The 13934-nt window shown below is 35.1% G+C and overlaps 2 protein-coding genes across 5 annotated transcripts in view; both read right to left on the bottom strand.

The window, feature by feature from the left end:
• The window catches only part of LOC111084931, a 29803-nt gene extending 25283 nt beyond the window's left edge, over window positions 1-4520 (bottom strand). The window contains exon 1 of the mRNA XM_022381565.1: window positions 2146-4520. Within this exon, the coding sequence (XP_022237273.1) occupies window positions 2146-3877 (1732 nt within the window). The 5' untranslated portion in view covers window positions 3878-4520. The remainder of the gene's footprint in view (window positions 1-2145) is intronic.
• The window catches only part of LOC106478095 (restin homolog), a 139184-nt gene that overhangs the window by 64764 nt on the left and 60486 nt on the right, over window positions 1-13934 (bottom strand). The window lies entirely within an intron of this gene.

Here is a 13934-nt window from a genome sequence, read left to right on the forward strand (position 1 = left end):
AGCTCCAGCTAGTGACAAGCGACTAGCCCAGAAGGTTAGTCCTGCGAAGGCTAAAGAACATCAACAAACTGTTGTACAGCTCTTGCTGTTCAACTTTTAAGCAAGGCCTGAGAACCTGTGGCGTACAAATATTTAAAAAAAAATCAATGACTAAGTGTTTGATATGTTTTTACAAAGCACAAATTAAAGACAAACAAGAAACTGTAAAATAAAGAAATTAAATGCTATTTTCATGTAATATATATATATATGTGTGTGTGAATTCGTACCAATTGAAAGTGTTGTAAAAACAAAAGTCGTTACAAAATAAATGTATTGAGAAGTGGGTTATTTTGCGAGAACAGTCGTTATGTTAAATAAATGAGGTATATATATATATATATATATATATGTGTATCAAATCATATGTACATCTTTAACCTTAATTATTTCTCGAAAATGCTCGTAGCATCGTTTTAAATGTCATTTATGTTTGCCATAATTAACGTTTAATTTATTACATAAGACTTTCCACATATGCTGATAGATAAATCAATGATTTATTTAAACTTAGATTTTATACAATCATTAATAGCTATAACGTTAAAACTCGGTTTTATAATAGAACGTCTGACAAATTAAGAGCGACTTCCTAACCCTACAAAATGACAACTTAATGTTCTTTGTTTATCATACTACAGTAATATTTACAATGTTGGGAACAGTCTTCAGCCGAAAGTAGCTTCAATTTATAATACTTGCTAATCATATTCTTATCTTCACGTACTTGCTTTAAGACGTTTGTACACTTACTTATTTCAGATATTTGCCAAAAGCTACACAAGGCTATCTACACAGAGCCGTCCTTAAATTTTGAGGCGATAGACTACAAGGAAGGAACAAGTCAATAACACCCACCGTCAAATTTTAGGGCTATTTTAATCGAATAGTGGGATTTGCGTGTCACTCTTATAACGCACCCATGGCCTCAGATCTATAACACAGATTACAGTGCAAGTAGTAGAATATATTTCTTCTCATTGTGAACAGTAAAAGTAAACGTGCAAAGTTTGGTCCTGGTAGTAGGAATTAGTTTAATCCTTAGTACGATGAGCAACCTTCATCAAAAAAATTCAGCAACTCTATACATAACGTGAAGTTATACCGGAGATAGACCATTTACGTTAAATGTTACCGGGAATTGTGCGTGTATTTTTGGTCAAAAATTATTATCATACTTTTAAGCAGTTTCCGAACCATAAACTTCATGACATAAAACTGAATAATCGTCATGATACAAATATAATTATCAATTTTGTTTGGCCTGTTGAGAGAGTGCATGGGTGTTCAGAGAGAAAACCATGAAACATCAATTATATACTCTCCAATTATATCACACTGCACATGGGTGGTTCTACTGAAAGAACCTGTTATTACATAAAAAAGAAAAGCAAGCTGACTAACCAGACAAGTTAATAACTATAATGCGTACAAAAGTACCAAGTAATTATTCAAAAGCTTAAAAGAACGGTCATATCATGGGAATGGGATAGATGCAAAGAAAACATAAACAGTTTTATACTATCTGCCATATTTAAACTACTCAGGTCCAATAAAATATAAAGTGGAAGTATCCTTAATAAAACATATTTTGAACCAAGAAGTTAATTTTAAACATAATTCTTACCCCTACATTACTAATTCTGACTAAATATACTGTACAGAGAAGTTAAACACAATATACGAACTGTTTCAGACTAATTGGTTCAAGAATATGTGATTAAAATATTAATTAAGCTAACATATTTTAATAAAAATATAGAAAATTTTAATCTCAGTTGGTATGGAACAAAAACACAAATGAGCAGTCGTCCCTACCCTTGCCTAGCGCCACAAAACTTAAAACCAGTTAAATGAATGAATAATTCACTGCTCATTCTCAAAGGAATTAATATACTCCAAATTTAATGTTTTAACACTAAAAATCTTTTCTACTTGAGTAGAATGTTTGATGAAATTTTGTCGAATACAGTTTCAAAATGCGTAACGTATCTCCCTCTCACACTCATATGAACTTTCACATGAAGCCGACCACAATACTTGTTGCCAAGTAATTATAGGACACTATTAGTTACGAGGCAGAGTATAGAATCAAGTTCGACTTACTTCTAGTTGAAGCTGCTTTCATTACTGACGGTTCATATGAATTAATAATTTCTGCCTTGGTGACAATGATGTTTGTTGTCTGCTGATGCCTACACGGTGACTCATGTGAACAACTACCATCAACAGAAATATTGCTACACGAGTCCAGGACATCAATATTTACAGTGTCCTCATCCATGGACTTCTCTGGTTTTCCATCGCAAAGAAGATCCTTTGATTCAAGATTGCTTCTTCCATGGTTGGCTTTGGTCCTGAAGGAATTTCTGTCTACCTCAGAATCTTCATCTTTAACATGCTTATGTCTCCTTCTAGATGTCTCGCATTTGAATTTTTCATCACAAAGTTTTTCTCTGTTTGCAAGATCTACAGGCAATATTTGAAATCTAAGCCGTGAATCGGAAACACGTATATCTGGTGATGGTGACTCAACAACATCTTGATAAATGTCTTTTCGAGCTCCACTTTCACGAGAAAATGGAGCATTTGTAGATTTGTTTGTTAAAACTGGAATTTTGGAACTAATACTAAAAGTACTATCGTATTTGTCCTGTTTGAGTTGTGAGACATAAGAAGAATCGGCACTCGATATGGAACAAAATGAAGTCATGCTTTTCGGCATGTGGGTAATTTCTTGCGTACTGAAAGACGCCTGAGTTAAGTTTTCTATCGGCACTGTAAGGGTTGTTGACATGTTCGGCTTTACTCTCATGACCTTATAACCAGGAGGAGGAGTGAGATTATTTTGACGGACACTCTTGCTATTTCCCACGTGAAAAACTAATGGAGTGATTGTAGACAACCGATCATCAAAACTATTGTCATCACAACTTCTACTTAGTTCTCTAGTATTGCCATCACGATACTGGTATCTTCTAGACGAGGCTGACATTCTTGGGGTATTGAGTTTTCTTTCTTCCTTTGTCAGTGAAGACGAACATTCTAAACTTGCCGAGTCTTCTTTTATTGTGCTCTCAGGATTTTGTAACTTTTTTTTTCGACTGTCATTACAGGACACAGGAGTAGAACTAAACGTCGTTAGCGGCTGTCCTCCACGGCTTATATTATCCTCCAAAGTAGTGTATGAAGGTTGAGAAGAATGAATTAAATAATTATTCGGTGTGTCGCTTTCGATTGCTACTGTATTGGTACCAATCGTACAGAAAGGAAGAATGTCATCTGCAAGTTTATGACAAGAAAAGATCTTGGGGCTTTGAAATGTTACGCTTGAATGACCTTGTAAGTCATGGGAAACTAGCGACCTTTCAAATTTAACTACTTTCACTGTTTGGCTTGCAGTTTGCTGAGATTTATTCGTAACTTTGCTGTTATGTTTTAAACGCTTTACATGTTGGTCAATTTTTCCCGCTATAGAAACGTGACTTTTCTCATTGCATCGTACAGGATCACCACCAGAGAGCAGGCTTGTGTGGTACTGGAGTCTAGTGTAATTCTGTGGGCTATTATACTTCACGTCATGTGACTGCTTAAAACCTTCTTCAGCAGCTGGATCTGTACAGCATTCTCTACACCGAAGAATACTGAAGATGCCAAAACGCTGACGGTATGATTTCCAATGACTAGTACTCGAAGAAGTATATTGATTCTCCCTTTTGTCAGAGGGGCCATGATCTGAAACGGGAAAACGTCCTCGCGAAGTCGGCAGTGACTTGTATCCATGCCTTGTATCACTTCCGGAGAAACCGTCTAAATTTCGGTTCCACTTGACTCTCATCTTCTTACCGTAACAGTTTGTCTCCCATATGACTACTAAAACGTTACAACACGGTCGACAACAAGCTTGTATGTTTACACTGTGTGGAACAAAGATAAATTTCTCAGAGAGACGTGAACGAGGTCGATATGTTGAACGTCATAACTGCAGCACGTGATGGTCATAGTTTACTGGAAAACTGTAACATAACAGGATGGCGACAAAGCATGTTAAATCACGTGTGACGATATGGTCCTATGACCAACACAAAGTCTACTGAAGCACTAGATGATCACGACAGCTGTAGTATTGTTAACGTATTCCTAGTGAATTCAACAGGTTTGCAATGTTTGCTCAAACTTGCTACTCCACCTAGCCCTCCCCTACTCTCTCCTTTTCTTTAGTCTAGACTCTAGAACACACTTCTTCCGTCGTCCGAGTTCTCTCGCAAGCACTTGTAAAATAGCTATGTTTTAGATTGTAGTTCTGAGACCATATCAGCAGGTAAGTATACTCTCCAACCAGGCGGTTCGCACCGATAGTGTTTAGCCAGAGGCACGACAGATCAAGCTAATGCGGCTTTCCTTGGGGTGGGTAGCCGAAGATTGTCTGCGCGGCCAAACCTGTTTGTACCTTCCCCTCAAAGATACGGCTATTCACAAAGTGAGTGAGTCTATGCTATTCTTTGTTCAGCAAGAATAAGAATAGGCTTTAACAGCGCGAAGCTGGAAAGTGGCGCTTTTTGTAAGTATGTAGGTGTGTATATTAATGGTAAACATCCGGTCTTGTTTGGATTGAAAGTGAAGGAAGAAATTCGTAGTAAACCTTAGAACAGACTGGTTTCAGTTTAGAGACAACATTACTACACGAACCTAAGTAGTTTATCAACCTCTGCTACAACAACAGTGTCACGTAACATAATATTCACAATTAGAAAACTTAATGTACTATCCCAAACATAGGAACACTTACTAAGGTAAACCCAACTGTGGGCAATAATAATAACAATAATATACCTCATTGACGCGAAAGTGAGTTAGCAAAAATTCATTAAAAACTTTTATTCACACACTTAAATAATACAAATGATTAAAGTTGTTCGGAATTTTATACACACTATTCGGGATATAAAAGTTCCAATTTGATGGGCACGATCCCCCACAAATCAAAGACTAAAAAAAACACAATAAAAATGATACATATAACCTAATATTACTTTCCTTTATCAGATTTTTTAGTTAAAAATAATTAATATAAACTCCTCTCCACCATCATGTACTGTAAAATCTGAAATTTTTAGACAAGTGAAATCCGGAATTCTGGAAACTCAGGGAAAACAATCAGCCAGCCATAACGGTTTTAGCCAACTTCTCACATACACATTGCCATATCATGAACTTATCTGTTCATAACGTTGTCCAACCACCAAGTTTTAAGTAATTTCACCATTACTTTTTGAATGCTTCAACATTCGTAAGTAAAGATATCAGAGGTTCTTACCATACTGCAACAGTATTCTGACTTCAACTTAAAAAACAGCGTTTTGCTGTGTAAATGCCAATAACTCAGTGTAGTTCGTTTCCAGAAGCAATCTTCATAATTAACCACGAGGAATTATGTCTCCTTAGAAAATACACATAAGAAAGCAAACCACCAGCACCATAAAACAAACTCTTACACATGCGAACTATGGTGCATGGTTTAAGTTACCTCAAAATTATCAGTTCTCTAAAAGATCAGGTTATATCGGATTTTGCCTTTTGTTTTAGACTTTTCTTGTGATATATAGTTTGCATGTGATATCAGCAGCCGAGTAAAGTGAATGTATACATTAAAAGGCCATAAACAAGGACCCTCGTGTGTTATCGCGTTGCCTTGTCAACATGTGTTCTTTTGGCTGTGTAAAAGCGAATATGTAACATTTCATCATTACTCCTGTTATGTGGTGGTAGAGCACCACAACAGTTCAAGCGGCGTTCACTTTTCCTAAGTTACAAATCATGCTTCTGGAAAGTCAGTTAAACACCATGTGATATACGGCCTATAAGCACATTGATATGTTGATATGTCAACATAACGTTTTGATATAGAACAGCCTAAGCCATCTCTATTTACAAATACTTAAATCATATGTGCACTATTCTACTACTTTGTTTTGTGGAGTTTCTACTCGAGGGCTATCTGCACAAGCCGTCCCAAATTTGGAAGGGATAGAACAAAGAGAAGGCAGCTAGCCAACAGCATACACCACCTACTCGGGGCTAATCTAGCCGAATAAAAGGATTTGACTGTCATTCTTATAACGCACCCACGATCCTAAAGTGCGAGGAGCACATTTTTTTCGCAGTAATGGGACGCAAACCGCGGAATCTCAGCTCCATAGTCCCACACGCTAACCATAAGCACTATTTAGGTAACAGTTCTTGGAAGATGGACTTGTATAACAGGGTATACAAGAATGGACAGCATGGCAAACCGTGTGTTTGAAAGTCATAAGATACAAACGTACATAGAAATCTTCTGGTTCGAAGAAAATTCGATTGTTGAAAAAAGTTCATTAAATCACACTCACTTTCTCTTTCGTACACAATGTTTTTCTTCTCTATCTCTCTCTTTTTCTTTTCATGCGGTAAAGGGACGCAAACCACGGAACCTCATACCTATAGTCAAGTGTGCTATCACTATTGGCCTGTTTAATTAAGATATAGCATACTTTTTCTGTGTATTGTTTTAATGTGATAATCTTAATGTCAACCCACCCTTTCTGTAACTAGTTTCTAGTTTTTAGCAATTCACAATTCAAACCTGAATATCGGAAATTTCGCGCCCTTCTAGGTCCTGCCAATTTTAGACTGACCCTTTATTCTGATTGGTCTGTTGCGTTAGGTAATTTGAAAGTTGACTCTTACATTATTGTTCCGACACACACACATGGGAATAAAGAGTGGTCAATAAATAATAACTTTCCAGGTTGTAGTCGCTAGAAATGGTAGAGTTTCGTTTAAAATTCCGTTGTAAGTTATGACGGACTTAGTTAAGCCGGACTATTCGCTCGTGACAATCGTTTTACATTCTTGTCCTAGTATTTGTCCATCTAAGCCGCACATTTATTTTGTTTTATACATATGAAGACCAGTGTTCGTCCTGACGATCGTAGAGGTAAACCGTAAAATAATAATAATACCAATCAGCTATCTGAGATGACTAAGGCCATAATCTGAAAAAAAATCTAATTATATTTTGGATTTGAAGAAAGTATTTTCTTTACATCTTTCCCACCCACCCACTCACGATCATTGCTTTTATCGGTAACTTACTTGCCAATTAAATCCTCGGATCTCCTGTGATAATATGTGCGGAATTTCTAAATACAAGGATACCACAATAAGCACAAAAATAAAATATGTATATGGATAATTTTGGGCAAACTGTTATCAAATCTTCGTATACAGCGTGTACGATGACATTAACACACGAACACATGCAAGTTATCATTTTTACACCCGTGACTTCCTTTTTCTACACTACCACCTATAATCCGTGGCTTCAGACTGAAAAACATGCTGTTAAGTCGACAAAGAGCATGGAAATCACGCATCTTCTGCCTCCTTCTGAGCATCTTTAACAACTGCTGTCCAGCCCGACAGTATGTCTCCCTAAAATTACCTCTTTAAAACAATTGTCTTTAACAGCACGCCTTGGAAGTAGGATACTGGTCCAATGATGATACAGTCATCTTTTTACTGAAGTGACGAAAATTATTTCCGAGATAAATAGAAAACAATCAATTTAAATTTCACAACTTGAATCAAAATACATTTTTAAAAACTAACTTACTGTTCATCGACTAGATCCTATATAATGTTGTTTGTATTGAATCAGTAACTGCTATTATAATAGACCAGTAGAGACCCGCAAAACATCTGCAATCAAATTAGTATCTATTCTAATAGCAGACACCGAAATCTATAAGTTCATATGTCTTAGGCCTAACATTGGTTAAGCCTTTATTAAGTATTATTTACATTCGATAAGAGATAAATTAACACTGTAACTTGTGTAAATTTTTGCTGTAGTTTAGTTAGTGTTACATACCGTAGGGGTTTAGCCCTATCAATAATTAAACTTATACTACAACCTGACCTTAGGCCTTTTTTTAAACGTTGATAAGCCTTTAATATGTTATTGTACAAAATGTTAACTAAAGTATAGTAAGTATAGTTACATTTGTATTTTGTTTACATCCGATGAAATTAAGTGCGCGCGCATTTTCAAGACAGACAAAAACTATTATTATAATTTCTTTAATTATTACCCAAAAAACTTGAAATATATTAAAAATCACTCTATCAATCAGCAATCTTTTTACTTGTATTAACAAATACGGTTCATGATTATTACATGACCGTGTTCTTTGCTTAATTAGATTTGTTGAATAATACACAGATAATGTACCGCCACATCGTGCTGCGAAATCTATCACTCAAAAACAAACAAGTGTATAGCTCAGGATTTACGAAATTTGATGCGATGCGTTTACCTCACAAATGGGGAGTTAGTTCATCACTATTTTATGATGCTACAAGAATTACATGGCATACTACTACTACTACTTCTATTCTTCAACATGATAATCACGTTTTTGTCGTGAAACAAATCAGTTACGTTTCTACAGGTCACGTGACACGAGAATCAACCGTATAGAATGCGAGTTTTTTCCACAAGTCGCAACGAGGTTAAACCTGACCAAGTTAGACGTTCATCCATCACTGGTATAGGACCAACCAAACCAAAATGCTCATTGGGTAAATTCCACTTGCACTCTACACAAGAATGAACTATGTTCTGTATGAATACAACATAAAGAACACTTAGACTCGTCATTCGAGCACTTTCTTAATTCGGTAGCATTTCTGACCTTCTTTAACTGGTTGTTTTAGACAGAACAGTATTATCTGCACAATGATAAAAAAAAAAGTCCAGAACAAAAGCACCAAAAATGAAAAAAAATAAAAACGTTTGACATTTGTTTTAATCTTGAATTTGTCATACGATTTTACTCTTTTGTTTTTGTACTGCTGGGCTGTCTGCATTTTGTCCATCACGGGGATTTCCTTGCTTGTTGATGAGCGTAAAGCAACAGGATATGCTATCTGTGTTGAGCCCATTACGAGTATCAAAACCCGTTTTTTTTGTTGTTTTTTTTTACGTTACAAGCTTTCAGACTTATCAGTAAGCCACTGTGGACCCACCACAGGAAATCGAAGTTCTGAATATAGCGAAGTAAGTGCGTAAACTTATCAATGACCCACTAGGGGACGCGATTTTATTCGACAGTAAATCAGTTAAGTTGTCAAATTGATATAATTAGATAATATATTGTATATCTTATAACAAAGCTTAAACGTTCAACATTGTATCTTTTAATACAAAGTTATGATATATAGATAACTGCGTAAAATAATTAACGTGACACATTAAAGTGCAATGTTGATATTATATTGACATTTTAATATATTTTTAATTTACTATTTACCGTATTCAGTAATTTCCAACAAACTTTTTAATGTTTTATTCTACATCACAGTAGAAATGAGTAGTTGCAGAAACTAAATTTAGTCATTTTTTGTGGGAACATATTTATTCTTCAAACGTTATTATGTCTTGGTTCTGCAAATATGTATTTGAATTATAACTGTACAAAAACTTGAACTATGCAGATATCACACCTTCTAATACTCACTCACATGTCTGAGCCCCCCAAGTGACGCAGCAGTATGTCTGCGGACTTACAACGCTAGAAACCGCGTTTTGATATCCGTGGTGGGCAGAACACAGATAGCCCACTGTGTAGCTTTGTGCTTAAATACAAATAACCAAACAAACACGTCTACAATTCATACTTAAACACTACTGAGCTAAAAATCACTATGTCATATATGGCAATATTGTTACACATGTATACAAGAAAATACACTTTTAAAATGCTAGGAAAAAAAGTTTTAATGAACAATTAAATAATTGCGTGACATTCTGTTATTTTCATTTTCACGTAGTGGATAATCTTTCTTTCTTTACGAGTGTGCTTAAGTATGCTCTTACAAAATGCGCGTGGCCAAGTGGTTGGCATGCTCAGCTGCAGCTCTGAAGGCCCAACCTTCGAGCTGCGATATTACCGCTGAAAACACTCCGAACTTTCAGGTGTATCCCCTAAATTTGAATTGATAGACTAGAGGGAAGTCAGCTAATCAACAGCACCCATCGCGAACTCTTGAGCTACTCTGATCGAATAATGGGTTTGACCTACACTCTTTACATAGCCCAAAGTTCGAAGCGCGATTTCGCAGTAATGGGACGCGAAACGTGGACCATCTTGATTCAGAGTCCGGCTCGCTGATCATTAGGCCATACTCACCCGATTCTTTCAGCTGTGACAGTCAGTACCGTTATTCAATTGCGAATAGCCGGATGGACACTGGATGCTGCTGACTGGTTGTTCTGTGTGTGTGTGTGTGTGTGTGTGTGTGTTGAGCAGTTCTAAGTTAGGGATTGTTATGCCTGAACTTCGAGTCTGTGACCTGTCCGTTTATCTCGTAAATTTCATATCACATAAGGTGCCATTCAGATTAAATATGCCAAATATGTAACACTGGCAAATAGCTTTAATGACCAACTTTTTCTACTGTATTATGACTCAAGTGTTTACAGTTATAGCCCAATAATGCTGTAAAAAACAATTCAGACACTTCACTTGAAATTCGAAAAACAAACTACATTGCTAGTGTAATACAAACATATACACATGCACTAATAAATCTTTCAAGACAAGACAGAATCTAGCAGTTTCACTTTATGAGATAATTTTATCTAATAAAGAAGTCATATCATGCAAACTATTTGATTACTCAGTTTTGTTTAGCACACCACCCTAACCTGGTGTCTGCTGAACCCGAATGTTCATTGCAATTGCTTTTATCTTAATCACATATGCGTTTTTTTGTCGTTTAGCCGCGCATTCACTTGTTCATCTATATACGATAAACAAAAAACTGAAGCAACATATTTAATCGAGCGCGACAAGTCCTTCTCCTTTGTTTAATTTTATCGCTAAGTTTCTTATTGATACGTTTTATATCACTAGTTACTGATTGTTCAAAGTTCAAATTGCACCTTCTGCAAAACAGTCAATTCACTCTACATAGGTCATTAAAAACAACTTTTCTCAGCAACCCATAGTGTTTATAGTTATTATTTTATGTTCTTTTCTGCCTTCTGCTTGGATTCACACACACAATCTTGAAGTTGAACAGGTAGCACGAATAATTGATTCCAAAGTCTCGCGTGGATATAATTCCTGTTGTGCAGCTGAATATCGTATATACTAAGTCAATGTTAGTGTTTGTGCTATATTCACACCGCGCCCAACGACTAATATATTGTGCAGATGGTTCTCACGTGTGAGTTTCATCGGTGAAACTTCATTTGTGTACATACATTTTAACTCTGGCCCTTGAATCTCGATGTTTGCTTATAGGTTGAAGAAATGCCACGCAGGAGATTCTTCCTGTAGCGTTTCATAAAAGCTGAAACATATTTGTACAGTATTCACTCTCACTTTGCAGCCTCTCAACTGCACTAAGCATGTTCTAACACTATTATATGTAATCTACACGTTTTTCTATCCCTTAATGATTAATTTTATTTTCATATAATTTAGAATATCAATTTGATTTTTTAAATAATAAAAAAAGAGTACAGAAACCGTATGAAAGTAATATAAAATTTTAAGAAAATTGCAAAAGTTATTTACGTGCGACATCTAAAAGTGAAAACGTTTGCTACAGACTGGCCACGTTTTCCAAACTGACTTAAAACTCAGCCGGACCTTCAATCTTGAATTAAGTCAAAAGTTTAGATCGCAATTTTTTCATCAACATTTTCCTCTTTATGGTAGAAGATTGGTTAATTCCATCAACATTTTCATAATACACATGTACTGGCAGTGCAAGCAATTCGTTACCTTATTTAATGTATGATAACATCTATCTGCTCAAGCGATATTAGACTAATTTTTATTACACGCGTATTGCCAGTGCAAGGCAATGGTTACCTTCTTTTTAAGGTGTGATAAAGTCCACCTGCACCAAAAGACAACTTGAAAATACGATAAATAGGTCACTAAGCATGCGCGTGAAGTATGAAGATATACAGAATGCATCAGTGATAAATTTTGAAATATTAATAAAATATTAGCTTTCTTCAAAATATAAAACCTGATCAAATGTTAGAAATATTAATAACACGGTATAAAGTATTTAGAAAAATTAAAAACAGACGTTTTATTAACCGAATCCTATTTCAGTAAATACTTGTTAACTGAAGTGAGTAAGAAGTGCAAAGATCCATAATATCAAATATGTTTTGATATTGCCCGCACTGTATTGATATTGCCTTAGATCAATAATATCTGGAATTTTCGCCAACAACAAGTTCAATTAAAATTTAGAATAAACAATACGGTGTTCAATAGTAAGTCTATAATATCTAATATAAACCTCTTAATTTTTGTGACTCACACTGCACTGACTGAGGTGAAATTGTAAAACGTGAAGAATCAAAAGTATGCCTATATTTGGAATAGCAATAATAACCTCATTTTGACGTCATTATTCGCAATATTCATTGAGTTGGTGATACTCATAACACAAAACGCAAACATCGGTATCTCCGAGGGTTCGAGTGGGTGAATATGACCACAAAAGATGGGGGGTGGGAAAGTGTAAGATATAACACAAGTACTTATACACTAAAATGATGTTGTTTTATATATGTAAAAAAACTTTACATGTGTTCTAGGTAAATGTGTATGTTATGGCACTAAATTCTATTAAAGATTGCAGTCCAAATTTATCGGCAGAAATGTGTGTGTGTTAATTATTTCGACAAAAAAATGCAGTAAAAAACACCACATAAAATATCGGAACAAGAGATACTTCAGTTTTAGTACTCTGTACTACTTATTCACTGATGTTTCACCAATATGCTCAGCCACAAAAGATATCACAAGTAAAATATGCTTATAAGTTTCGTGATAACGTGGTACAAGTCAAACTGCTTCAGACCCAACAATGTTCAAGCCATTGTTATGAAATGTGCCACCCACCTTATACAATATTCTAAGATGTGCTTTAAATAAATAAATATTAAACATAAACAGGCTGTCTGGCTGAATAATTTACAATAATAAATTATTAGGTTCAACACTGCATATTCTTGAAACTCATAAATAAATATAAGATTACTATGTGTGTAAAATACATCTCGAAACACCAAACATATGAGTTATACTTTATTAATTGTACGTGCTTCTCAGCAGAGTTTCATTGTCTATAAAATTGAGTGACTTATCAACTAAATATAATTCCGTTCACCCTTTTTATTTTAAAATGACCTATTTGTATTTATCTATAACGACCTATTTTGATCTACAGTATTTATCATATTGATTAGTCGGACCTATTTGTTTTATTTTGTGCGACCCCGTTTCTACTCTATAGGAACTTGTATCTTTAGTCTATTGAGCTCAAGACTAAACAACAATCTATGTTTCTTTCCATTCACCTTATTATCACACTATCAGGGTTTATGTATGGGCCGGATTCTTTACAGTAGGTGTCTGTGATTTGTTGGTGATAAATTTCAACAATAAACAAACAGCACACAGTCCACTTGTTTTAAAATAATATATTAAAACAATTCAAACTGTAACGAATTTGTTATTATATATTTATTTTAATATTGACGTTTATTTAGATTAAATTTATATTTACAAACATGCATTGCTTATACTGTTAAATATGTATTGCGAAACTCCCGCTTATTCTCCAAAGTTGTAGAAGATTCTCGAGAGTAAGAATCAACAATATATGTATGTACGTAAACGCTTAAATTTGTATTGTTACGTAATCTGAATTTTCTAGAAAGCTTCCACACGCCTATGAATATAACCCATGCGACGCCCCCCCCCCAAAAGAGTACCTATTATTAGTTTGTTATAGTCAGTGTGCTATGAACTTCG

Source organism: Limulus polyphemus, unplaced genomic scaffold (genome assembly GCF_000517525.1).
Source record: "Limulus polyphemus unplaced genomic scaffold, Limulus_polyphemus-2.1.2 Scaffold8, whole genome shotgun sequence".
Lineage (NCBI taxonomy): Eukaryota > Metazoa > Arthropoda > Merostomata > Xiphosura > Limulidae > Limulus > Limulus polyphemus.